Source organism: Pristiophorus japonicus, chromosome 8 (genome assembly GCF_044704955.1).
Source record: "Pristiophorus japonicus isolate sPriJap1 chromosome 8, sPriJap1.hap1, whole genome shotgun sequence".
Lineage (NCBI taxonomy): Eukaryota > Metazoa > Chordata > Chondrichthyes > Pristiophoridae > Pristiophorus > Pristiophorus japonicus.
In genome coordinates, this window is record NC_091984.1 from 32,210,819 (window position 1) to 32,224,442 (window position 13,624).

Genomic DNA, 13,624 nt, shown 5'->3' on the forward strand with positions numbered 1-13,624 from the left:
TTTGCCATGTTTATATATTATAATAATATTTGCATTTAGATGGGACAATTCATGTTGGAACATCACAAAAATGCTTCGAACATTGAATTGTTTTTTTAAAAAAAAGTACACTGACTATTGCTGTGCCGGTAAATCTATCTAGAAACATTCTACAAACACAACAGGAAGCTCTAAAATACTCCTGTATCAGACACACAAACATACCGTATACAGCACAAATTCACCAAATTGTAGCTGGCATTAGATCTGTGCTGCCAATATAAATATTAATTAATCCTTCGGACTCCATGGAGAAGTTTACTCATTTAGCTGGTGCCGTGCTCAGGGAGTCTCTGCTGAGTTAATATGCCAGCAGCAGCATTTGGAAGCTGGTTCTCAGCCAATGGAAACTTTTGTTTAAAAAGAACTGGTAAAAATCGAGCAGTGCAGTGGGATATTTTCCTTGTCCTTGCAAACTACCGACCCATCTCCAATCATCCTTCCCTCTCCAAAGTCCTTGAATGTGCTGCTACCTCCCAAACACGTGCCCATCTTTCCGGGAACTCCATGTTTGAATCCCACCAATCAAATTGCTGCCCCTGACACAGCACTGGCACAAATGACGTCCTATGTGACAGTGACCATGGTAAACTATCCCTCCTCGTCCTTCTTGACCTGTCTGCAGCGTTTGACTCGACTGACCACACTATCATCCTCCAACACCTCTCCGCCATCGTCCAGCTGGGAGGGACTGAGTGAATGCAGGGAGGATGTTTCCCCTGGCTGGGGAGTTCAGAATCAGGGGTCATAGTCTCAGAATAAGGGGTCGACCATTGAGGACTGAGATGAGGAGAAATATCTTCACTCAGAGGGATGGTGAATCTTTGGAATTCTCTACCACAGAGGGCTGTGGATGCTCAGTCGTTGAGCATATTCAAGGCAGAGATAGATAGATTTTTGAATATTAAGGGAATCAAGGGATCTGGGGATAGCGTAGGAAAGTGGAGTTGAGGTAGAAGATCAGCCATGATCTGATTGAATGACGGAGCAGGCTCGAGGGGCTAAATGTCCTACTCCTCCTCCTAATTCTTATGTTCTTATAACTTCCCTGACCTGGTTCCATGCTTATCTATCTAATCGTAGATAGGGAATCACCTGGATTAGCTTCTCTTCCCACTCACGCACTGTTACCTTTGGAGTTTCTCGAAGATCTATCATTGGTCCCCTCCCATTTCTCATCTACATGCTGCCTCTTAGCGACATCATCCGAAACACGACATCCGGTTTAACATATATGCTGAAGACACACAGCTTTACCTCACCACCACCCCTCTCGACCCCTGAACTGGCTCTAATTTGTCATACTGCTATTCCGACATCCAGTACTGACTGGCCCTACAACCCTCCGAGATCTCTGCAATTCTCCAACTCTGGCCTCTTGCGCATCTCTGATTTTAATCTGAGGATCTGACTAAGGGTCATCGACCTGAAATGATGACTCTGTTACTCTCTCCACAGATGCTGCCTGGCCTGCTGACAAAGATATCACAGCTGGTCTCGGTGGTTACACTGACATATTAGTTGAAATCATGATGGCAGTTTACAATGACAAAGGTGGCTGGTACTAGTGGCTGCTGATACCGTCTGGTCTAATGGCTGGCTCATAGCGGGAATACAAATATCACAGAGAAATATTTTGAAAAAAACACAATGAAAGGAATGCACATAAGATACTGATGGACCTGTTGTGTATTTCCAGCAATTTCAGTTCTTTGTCATAATTGAAATAGTTTGTCAAAAGTCTTTTACTTGTACTGAAATTGCTTTTTGTGAAAACTAAAAAAAAATGCTCTTGTCTCTCATTTTCATTATGGAAACTATTTTTTCTGGTGCTGGATAAATATCTGATTGGGAATAAAATTGTTAGTTATAGGGATAGGTATGGGCTGAGATGACCAAATATTTCATGGAGAACAAAAGTTCCTGTGCTGCTGGCATTGGGGGAGGCTGGAGTCAATACTGACAATATGAGACTGGATGAATATTCTGAAATATTGTTTAATTACCTTTGGAGACCAGTCAGCATTTATGAAGAACTTTACATCGGAAAATAAAATAGGTGGGATGGAGTCTCCATTAGGGTAGATTGAATGAGCAGAATTACTTTTTCTTATTCGATGGGGGTTTTATATCCTAATGTTAAAAATTGGAACTTCTAGTGGTTTGGTGGCACTTCTTGAGAAATAGGACCTGCCTTCTCTCATTGCACAGAGGAAAAAAACAATTACATAACGAGTTGTTAGGATTTGGAATGCACTGCCTGACAGGGTGGTGGATAGAGATTCGATAGTAGCTTTCAACACTTGAAAGAGAAAACATTGCAAGGACATGGGGAAAGAGGGGAGTGGGACTCACTGGATTGCTCTTTGAAAGAGCCACACAGACTTGATGGGCCGAATGGCCGCCTTCTGTTCTGTGCTATTCGATGATTCTATGATTCTAATCACTCCACCATTGGCAGCCGTGCCTTCAGTTGCCGAGAACATATGATTGGCAATTCCCTCACTAAAGCTCTCCGCCTCTCTACCTCTCTCTCCATTAAAACCTACCTCTTTGACCAAGCTTTTGGTCACCTGTCTTAATATTGTCCTCTGTGGCTCAGTGTCATATTTTTTCGATAACGCTCCTGTGAAGCACCTTGGGACGTTCTTCTATGTTAAAGGTGCTATATAAATGCAAGTTGGTGTTGTTTTACTTCTGGGACTTGGGTTCAAATCTAACCTAGACTGGTCAGATGAAAGTCTGCTCTATCCACTGGCTGTAAGGGTTCTACATGAAATGAGTTGGTAAAGCTGGAATTTTCTGATGTAAGAACGGGTGGGTTGGAGACGTGGGGAGAGTGAAAGTTTGAAAAATGTGAACACCAAACCCAACCGGTCCACTTTCACCTTTCACTCAGATGGAGGGGAAGGTCGGGCTGCCAACTCACTGCCAGGAGGCGGGTTGACAAATTAAATATGATAATGAAGCCTGAAGCCTCTACTGTAATCTGCTTTGCAAGTTTTACTGCAGGTGACCGGGGATCCCGGGGCTCGGGAATCCTGGTGGCTGCAATGAGGTGACCTCAGCCTCGGGGAGCAATTCTGGTGGGCCGGGAGGAGCAGCAGAGCTTTCTCGCGACCCCCCAAGCCCCTCCACCATCAACCTGGGACAGGGATCTGGGTCTCCTGGGATCGCAACACCCCCCCATCACCTCGGGAACTGGGATCGGACCTCCCGTCCCCCGGGCCTGAAAACCCATGTTCCTCCCCCGCCACCATCCTGGGGCCAACACTTCCCTATGGCTGCGGACTCCTTCTCCGAGTTCCCTGCATGACTGGAAGCCAATCTGTCAGTCAGGCTGATTCCCAGGCGGGAAACCTTCCCCTGACATCGCGGGCACGTCACAGCATGCCGGGAAACCCGACATCCCAAGCTATCCACCATCTACTGGGTCCCCCCGCACCGTTCAGGTGGGACCCAGGAATATCCAGCTCTTAGTCTCAATCCAGTTTCCAGTCGGCATCTGTCTGACTGCAATTGGCAACCCATTCCCCATAACATTGAGGAGAGAGACCTGCAATGTGCCCAAGGTGCCGACTACACTTCAATGTGGCTGTCCAACATAACAGGCACTGGCAGTCTACAATGTGTTGGGAATAGGTGATGAAAGATCCCCTTCCGATTGTCCTACTGCTGCCATGCTACCTCTGCTCGGGCGCTCCTGTCTCCCCAACTGAACAAACTTCCTGGTGCTCTATGGGACAGCCAGCCACGCTTGACTGAATCCTGGTGCGTGAAATATTCACCCCGTCCCCTGGCCATCATCAGTGATAGGCACAAACTGCCAGAAGTTATTCAATTGAGCTGACCTTGTGTTACTGGATAAGGTCAGCTCACTCCTGCATAGGTACATGGAGCCCCTGAATTGTGCTGATGCAGAGAGGTCACTTATTGATCCCTGAGAGAGAAGTTGCAGATTGGGGGTGGGAGAAGGATCACCATGAGAGATTTGGCAAAAGAGGCTTCCATATATGGAAGTGGCATTCATTCTTGAACGAACTTGGGCCTTATGGAGACTTGAAGGTCGAGAAATTCGGATCCATAGCGCTCACTGTTTGGGTACTACGGGTGTCGAATTGGGACCAAAATGGCTTCCGAGCAGCGCTTGCACACTACTAGTACATGCCGTGCTGGGTGCCGTCTTGGTGAGTGTGGTAGGGCGGCCGTTAGAAGTATGGTAAGTAGGCAGATCGAGACATCAATCAGTGTGCAACGTTGATTTGACGTCAGCGCTGCCTTTTTCATCATCATCGCTGGAGCTAACGCCCTCTTCTAACCGCACAGCTGAACATGTGTTCAGCAGCAGGAAGGACCCCTCCCCCCCCAGCGTTATTTAAAGGGATAATCAGCGACTTTCAGGTAATTTTCTTTTTGATTTCTACTGGCTCTGTGTAAGCTTGTAGAACTGTTTGGAGGTTTCTAGTGTTGTTTAAAGTCAGCGAGGTGACAGGGAGTGGTGCTGCTAGTGGAGAAGGCCTTGGTTCTGACTTCAAGGGTTCTGGTCAGACCACTGGTTCCCAGTCACGGGTGCTCTAGTTATTATCCCCCTTGGCCTGCAGCAATGACAGGGAGATGGAGCAGAGGCAGTGAAGAAGAGGACAAGCTGCTCGTAGAGTGAGGAGGAGGAGAAGGGCTCTCAGCAGGAGGCCTTACCCACCCAGGATTTTCCGAGAGCGATTCTCTTACCTCAGCCTGAGCCAGGAGCAGTGTCTGAGACGTCTGCGATTTACAAAGGAGGTGCTCACAGAACTCTGCCACCTCTTGCAACCAGACCTGCCGCCTCACTCCAGGGCAAGGGCAATGCTGCCAGTGGTTGAGAAGGTGATCGTGGCCCTGACTTTCTTTATGCCGGGATCCTTCCAGGTTGGAAAAGTTTGAAACAGGCGGCATCTGTAACATCTCCCAGTTTGCTGTCCACAGCTGCATGAGAGGTGACAGAAGCTCTCCATGCTAGGAGAGGGGTCTACTTCATTGTCTTCTCTGTGACCAGAGAGAAGCAGGCGGAGCGTGTACATGGCTTTGCTAACGTGGCAGACTTCCCCATGGTGCAGGGCGCCATTGACTGCATGCAAGTGGCTTTATGGGCACCGTATATAAATGCTGAGTTGTACTGAACCACAAAGGCTATCACTTGCTGAATGTGCAGTTGGTGTGCGACCATGCTCAGCATATCATGATGATGAATCCCCAGTCGTGATGCTTTTATTCTGCGCTAGCCCACTGTTCCCTCAGTCTATGAGTGCCAAGACAAGCCAGAGGATGGCTACTGGGTTACGAGGGCTATCCCTTGACCACCTGGCTCATGACTCTGCTCCGCAACCCAACTACATGTGGGCAGCTTGCATACAATGAGACCCACGCTGCCACACGAAACATCATAGAGCAGACCATTGGCATCTTTTAACAATGCTTCTGCTGTCTGGACCGCTCTGGAGGAGTCCTGCACATTGCCCAATTCTTCGTGGTCTGCTTTATCCTCCATGGCCTCACCATCACGGGGCCCGAGTTGTTGCGAGGAGAAGAAGTGTTCGGCATAAAAGATTAAACCATGGGTTAATACTGAGGCCTCCTGCCTGGTGGAAACAGTCAATAGCACTCCAGAAATGGTGGGGAATGACTTGCCGCCCTATTCATGATGATAATGTGGAGGTTCCTATCTTCCCCATCTGAGTTAAGCAGGAGATCCTTAATACACAAATCGAGGTCCGAGGATACATACAGTACCCCTAAAGCTGATGAATATACAGTAGAATTATTGGGAAGAGAGTGATGGGATTGGATGATGAGTGGAGGAGGTCATTGACAAGAATAACTAGTTTCTGCATTCAGATGATACAACAAATAGATTACTGGTGATCATTCTATAAGACCCAAGAGTTTTATAAAAGAGCATAATAACTGCTATTTTATTGCAATAATGCTAAATACCTGTTCATAAATTTAAAACTAGGAACAGAAATAATTCCTCGTGTAGCACAATGTGGTTGGCAAATTGGCATCAATGTGGGAATACAAAACTAAATATTGCACCTTTCCCAATTTTAACTAGTATTTTTTTTGAGTATTCTGGTAAATGTTATGCTGTTTAACATAGCAATCATATCTAAAATGTCTGTGCAAGTATATTTTGTTTTGGTTTTATGTGGTATCAAAGACAACCATAAATAATTAACTAAAGAGGCAGAGGAATGTTCTCTCTGGTTTTACTGCTTACAAAAGATTGCCTTTCAGAAAAAAATGATATAAAAGAACCAGGCCTCAAAATCCACATAAGCACTAGGACGTGCCTACCTGGGACCTTCGCCGGTTACCTCGCTAAAGCTCATGCGGTCGAAGGGAGGGCTTTTCTTTAAATGCCACTAGCAGGTGTCCGTGCCATTATGCATGCCAGCCATAGACATCAGGTCAGAAAGTCCGGTAAAGGTGGCTGATCTGGGTTGGGGGACATTGCCCATGTTCCTCCTCCGGCCAGCAAAGAGCCACTTTGAATGAAGTTTTTGAAAATAATTTCAATGAACTGACCAGGCCTGCTTCTTGTCTGTCAATGGCCATGTAAGGAGTGGTGGAGGCTCTGTCGCCACAGGCCACCCTGGGAACTGCAGCACCAGGGCCTGAGCTAATGTATCCAAGTCCTGGCCTAGATTCAGAACATGTCTGAGGACTCGCGCTGGTTATGATACAAGTATGGCAGAACAGCCGCATACGGTTTTGGTGGCATGCAAAAGTGGTTAAAATTGATATATTACCTGTCCGCAGGCCAAGCCCATTCCTCTTTCTCCCATGCCATGTGGACAGGATAAGTTTAATTCCAAGGCATCTGCACCAGAATCCTGTGAAGGATGGAGAATTTAAGTGCACTGCAAGACGACAAATGTAAGACCTCAAATTATTTTTTCTAAACTAAGCAACTTACATCAACATACCACCGAAGTAATTAAATCTTTGTTATAGATTGAAAGTTATAGCAGCTGGCCTCATGCTCATGGGCTCATGGGAAACTTGAACAAAGAGCCAGTTTTATGTTCTATTTCAGGATTTTGTCATTTGGACTACACAATGTTGTAAACAGGGTTCAGGGTCATAAAGCATCAGTGTTCTCGATCAGGCCAACATCCCCAGCATCGAAGCACTGACCACACTCAACCAGCTCCGTTGGCGGGTCACATTGTCCGCATGCCTGACACAAGTATCCCAAAGCAAGCGCTCTACTCAGAAATCCTACACGGCAAGCAAGCCCCAGGTGGGCAGAGGAAACATTGCAAGGACACCCTCAAAGCCTCCTTGATAAAATGCAACATTCCCACCGATACCTGGGAATCCCTGACCATCGACCGTCCTAAGTGGAGGAAGAGCATCTGGGAGGGTGCTGAGCACCTCGAGTCTCATCGCCGAGAGCATGCAGGAAACAAGTGCAGGCAGCAGAAGGAACATGCGGCAAACCAGACTCCCCACCCACCCTTTCCTTCAACGATTGTCTGTCCCACCTGTGACAGAGACTGTAATTCCCATATTGGACTGTACAATCACCTGAGAACTCACTTTTAGAGTGAAAGCAAGCCTTACTTGATTTCGAGGGACTACTTATGACGCTGAGGGTCAAAGAGCATGTGGTTTATTGATACTCAACTAGATTGTCGTATTTCTTAGAAATTAGGCTCATCTGTTATGGAGCGGATTTTTAAAAATCAAATGAGAATCAGTTAAGGAAAATACCGTTGAATTATTCCAAATACTATTCCAAATACAATTATCTTAAAATGACTAAAAAAGCACTTCATAATAGATGAAAAGAACAATGATTTCATTTAACTTAAATGTTGTCACACAAAAAAGAATGTAGTAATTTTCAATATGCTTTTCTGTCAAAAATTATACTTGGAGTGACGGAGAAGGTTGGTGCTCACACAATGTGTGATCCAATCTCATTCATGCTATTGTGGGAAATAACCATGCAGAGGCCAAGGAGTTAATTAATGGAGAATTAGGGAACATTAGCAGGAGATCACTGGATTGTCTTTGGAGCATTACTTTCTGATGCTGTTTGCTACTGCATTTTTAATGTGCAAGAGATATCTTGCAGATAGATTTTGCCACTACACTGACAGCACTTACTGCATTGACAGTAACCACAATGCTCAATATGGGAAGGACATCGCTGCGAGACTGAGCCTGTGTCAGATAGTGAGGGAACCAACATGAGGGAATGACTTGCTTCAACACGTCCAAATCAAGCTGCAGTCACAGACACATCTGTCCTTGATAGCACTAGTAGGAGTGAACACTGCATAGCCCTCGTGAAGACAATTTTTCTTTCTTCACAGTAAGAACAAGCATTATTGTGAAGTGTGGTATTACCACCATATGATGTGGGGCAGACGTAGTACAGATCTAGCAATCCAAAAGTGGGCAATGAGACACTGCCGGCCATTAGCAGTAGCAGCATTGTAAACCACCGCAATCTATAATTGCATGGACCAGCACATCCCTCACTCCTCCACCTTCATCAATCTGGGAGATCAACCCTGGTTCAATGACGAGTGTAGAAGGCCAAGCAAGGAGCAGCACTTAGAATGAAGCACCAATCTTAGAAGCTACAGCACAGGGCTGCCTGCAGGCTAAACATCTTCTCTGGAAATCAGCTCTTGCCTTGTCTGGATTACGACTATGAAAAGTTTCGAGGGCCAAAATTGCCGCTTTCTATTAGGGCCGTGACTGCCCCAAAGAGATGGCCACGGGTCGGTATGGAATCACCGCTCGGCCAGCGCGGAGGGGCCGCCATTTTGTATATTGCCATCCTTCCCTTTTGGAGCAGTGTACGGGACCGCCCCTCCCTTTTTTCCCGCTGCAGCGTGCACGCGTCGACCCCTTACCAACCGGTGGAAATTGCCCAATGGGAAACTGTCCCATGTGGAATTGCCGTGTGCGAGTGGCGCCGCAGCCAATCGGTGTCCCCGACAGTTTTTTCTGTCGGTACCCTTTTTGCGGATTTGCGGATTTGCGGATTTGCGGCACGGCCACCCTTAAATGGGAGGTCATAAGACCGGCGAATCCATTTTATTTTTTATTGTTGGCCGACTGCCAGGTCGGGCCGACAATTATGCCTGCGGGTTTGGCCGGGCCGCCAACAGGCAGCCTGGCACCCGCTTTTGGGTGCTAGGCTGCTGATCCAGCCGAAACCCACCTTGGTGGCTCAGTGTTTGCCATCAAAGTGGCTGTAGAGTTTGCAGCGGCCCTCCCCTTTAACCGTAGAGGAGGGTCGTTATGGCACTGATGCCGCTCCGACCCACCCCGCTAGTGACGGCCACGCCGAACAGACTGCACTTCTGCTCCTCTCCCATCACCAACACTGCTCTGACCAGAAACAAGACAGAAAGAGCTGAAAATCGCCGGAGTGTTCGCCCCATGCTTTGGGGCGGATGGAGCACCTAGAAAATGGTAGAGTGCCCTGTTTAAATCTATATTAATGACTTGGATGAAGGGATGAGTGTAAAGTAGCCAAGTTTGCTGATGATAAAAAGATGGGTGGGAAAGAAAGTTGTGAGGAAGACGCAAAATTTCTGCAAAAGGATATCGACAGGCTAAATGCATGGGCAAAAATTTGTCAGATGGAGTATAATCTGGGAAAATGTGAGATTATCTACTTTGGCAGAAAAAATAGAAAAGCAAATTTTAATTTAAATGGAGAAAAATTGCAAAGTGCCGCAGTACAGAGAGACCTGGGGGTCCTTGTGCATGAAACACAAAAAGTTAGTATGCAGGTGCAGCAAATAATCAGGAAGGCCAATGGAATGTTGGCCTTTATTGCAAGGGGGATAGAGTATAAAAGCAGAGAAGTCCTGCTACAACTGTACAGGGTATTGGTGAGGCAACACCTTGAGTACTGCGTGCAGTTTTGGTTTCCATATTTAAGGAAGGATATACTTGCATTGAAGGCTGTTCAGAGAAGGTTCACTAGGTTGATTCCGGAGATGAGGGGGTTGACTTATGAAGATAGGTTGAGTAGGTTGGGCCTATACACATTGGAGTTCAGAAGAATGAGAGGTGATTTTATTGAAATATATAAGATAATACACTGGATGAACAGAAATTTTCTCCAATTAAATATTGGGAAGACCAAAGCCATTATCTTTGGTCCCTGTCACAAACTGCGTTCCCTAACCACTGACTCCATCCCTCTCCCTAGCATCAATCTGAGGGTGAATAAGACTGTTCACAAACTAGGTGTCATATTTGACCCTGAAATGTGTTTCCAGCACCCGCCACATATCTGCGGCATAACTAAAACCACCTTTTTCCACCTCTGTAACATTACCCGCTTCCACCCCCGCCTCAGCTCTTCTGCTGCTGAAACCCTCATCCATGCCTTTGTTACCTCGAGACTTGACTACTCCAACTCGCTCCTGGCCGGCCTTCCACATTCCACACTACATAAACTTGAAGTCATCCAAAAATCAGCAGCCTGTGTACTAACCCGCACCAAGTCAAGATCACCCATCACCCCTGTGCTTTCTGACCTGCTTTGGCTCGCAGTTAAACAACGCCTCGATTTCAAAATTCTCATCTTTGTTTACAAATCACTCCATGGACTTACCCCTTCCTATCTCTGTAATATTTTTCAGCCTCACAACCCCACAAGATGTCTGCGCTCCTCAAATTCTGGCCTCTTGAATATCCCTCATTATAACTGCTCAACCATCGGTGGATGTGCCTTCAGCTGCCTGGGCCCGAAGCTTTGGAACTCCCTCCCTAAACCTATATGCCTCTCTATCTCACTTTCCTCCTTTAAGACGTTCGTTAAAACCTACCTCTTTAAACAAGCTTTTGATCATTTGCCTTAATTTCTTCTGTGGCTCGGTGTCAAATTTATCTGTTTGTCTGTATCACTGTTGTGAAGCGCCTCGGGATAGTTTACTACGTTAAGGCGCTATATAAATAAAAGTTATTATTATTATAATGAGGGGGCTCGACAAGGTGGACGCAGAGAGGATGTTTCCACTCATAGGGGAAACTAAAACTACGGGGCATTGTCTCAGAATAAGTGGCCGCCCTTCTAAAACTGAAATGAGGAGGAATTTCTTCTCTCAGAGGGTTGTAAATCTGTGGAATTCTCTGCCCCAGAGAGCTGTGAAGGCTGGGTCATTGAATATATTTAAGGCGGAGATAGACAGATTTTTGAGCGATAAGGGAGTAAGGGGTTATGGGGAGCGGGCAGGGAAGTGGAGCTGAGTCCATGATCAGATCAGCCATGATCTTATTAAATGGCGGAGCAGGCTCGAGGGGTCAAATGGCCTACTCCTGCTCCTATTTCATATGTTCTTATGTTTAGGGCCGAGGACAATTTCGGCCCCTAGAAGTCATGTGTCAGCGAGCCGATTATTGGTGGATAAGTCTCCCCTGATGGCGGGACTGGACAGGTTAGAGGCAGGAAGAATGTTCCCGATGTTGGGGAAGTCCAGAACCAGGGGACACAGTCTAAGGACAAGGGGTGAGCCATTTAGGACTGAGATGAGGAGAAACTTCTTCACTCAGAGAGTTGTTAACCTGTGGAATTCCCTACCGCAGAGAGTTGTTGATTCCAGTTCATTGGATATATTCAAGAGGGAGTTAGATATGGCCCTTACGGCTAAAGGGGTATGGAGAGAAAGCAGGAAAGGGGTACTGAGGTGAACGATCAGCCATGATCTTATTGAATGGTGGTGCAGTCTCGAAGGGCTAAATGGCCTAATCCTGCACCTATTTTCTATATTTCTATGTTTCTATGATGGCACTATTGATGATAAATTCCATTGCTTCACTGATGATCAGGAGGAGGCTGATAGGCCGTAGGAGAGATGAAAGTGGCTGCTCTTGACATCAAAGCAGCATTCAACTCATCATTTGAGGAGCCCCATCAAAGCTGAGGTCAATGGGGGTCAAAGGGAAAACCGTCCTGTGGCTGCAGTCATACCTGACGCACATGAAGGTGGCTGTGGTTGGTCGAGATCAATCATTACAGTCCTGGGACATCACTGCTGGAGTTCCTCAGGACAGTGTCCTTGGCCCAACCCTCTTTAGCTACATCATCAATGACGCATATATTATATCTGGTGCTATTGAGGCAATAATGCCAGAAAATGGGACTTATGGCAACACTTCATCAGTGTTTGGCATACTTTCTGCGTATAATACGGACACCAATGGAGCAGCTCGAACCAATATAGCGAGCGCCGATTATACAGCACGGATTGAGCAGGCCTGTGCTACCTGCCATTTACGGATGCTTAGGTGCCCATTTTGCGCCTGAAACATAGGTGCATTTCAATGGTTTTCTAGGTCTATGTGTCTGAACTGTCAGAAATGTCTGAGTTAAAATAATTTTAAAACACATTGGAACAGGGAATTAAACCAATATTATACCTCCATAAACCTGATCATGTGAGTTTGGGAGCAGATTTATGATTTGTTTCAAACTGATAGCCATTAGAGAAATGAAATATAATAAGCATTGTAAGCCTTTCTTGAATGCAAAAGGAACAAGCTGCATGATAAAGCCATTCATCATAGTCAGCATTTAGACAGTAAAGCTCATGTTAAGCCAGCATTCAGCTACAGATTTCATGGTCAATTGGGCCAAAACAGGTTTAAAATGGATCGAGAGCTTAAGATCACAAAATCAACTACTAATAATGTTTAATTTAATTTCCCTTCAGTAAGCCCTTTTAACTCTGAGATTTTGTACCACAGTCTGCAAGGTTCACAGAAAAATGACAAGCAATTTTAAGGATCATCATTATGAGACTATGCAGTCTATTATACAAGGTAATTCAGAGAGTCAATCGCTGTATATACAGGGAGGTAAAGCTGATATTCTAGGTTTCTGAAACACCATGGCCCCGATATTTACTGGGACTGGATTTGCAGTGGAGCAGGATAGGTGGGTTGGTGGGAGAGTAGTTACGGTTGGGAAACCCACTGTGTGATTTTGTTTCCCCAGGTTCCCTGCCCGGAAGCCAGCCTGATTAACATTATTGGCTGCCTGTTGGGCAAGGAAGGCTCCAGGAAAGGCCCCAGCTGAGGAGCAGGTAGTGGTGATGGCGGGGAAGAGATCGCGGGGAATGAAGGCTGAGTGTGGGTGGGTGGCACATGGTTTAGGGGGAGAGGGGTCGATGATTGCGGGGAGATCGGGGTGGTGGGGGGGGGGGTGGTCAGTGATCGGGTTGGTGGGGTGGGGGGGAAGTTTGGTGGAAGATTGTGGAACTGTGTGGGGTGGGGTTTACAGGGTAAGCTTGCTAAGCCTGGAGGAAACACTTCCGCTCCTCCTGGCCCACAAGTAGTAAAAAAATAGAAACCTTGTTAAAATGGAAGCACGCAGCTTCTTCAAAGGGGCCTCCAGAAAGTGGATTGCTCACCACTCCTCATCCCACTGCTGTTAATACTGGAAGTGAGTGCGTTCGAGGCGGGTGGGGTTTGGATTTGAAATGTTTTACATTTTAACTTCCGACCTGGCCTAAACCCACCTGTTTTTGGGGATTAAAAATAACCTCCATATTTCAGGTACATTACA

At 46.4% G+C, this 13,624-nt stretch overlaps 1 protein-coding gene across 2 annotated transcripts in view; it reads right to left on the reverse strand.

The window, feature by feature from the left end:
- Positions 1 to 13,624, reverse strand: part of LOC139268039 (dihydropyrimidine dehydrogenase [NADP(+)]-like) — a 1,057,241-nt gene that overhangs the window by 229,757 nt on the left and 813,860 nt on the right. For both annotated transcript variants that reach the window (XM_070886024.1, XM_070886025.1), the window contains one exon: positions 6,828 to 6,911. In XM_070886024.1, coding sequence (XP_070742125.1) covers positions 6,828 to 6,911 — 84 coding nt within the window. The remainder of the gene's footprint in view (positions 1 to 6,827; positions 6,912 to 13,624) is intronic.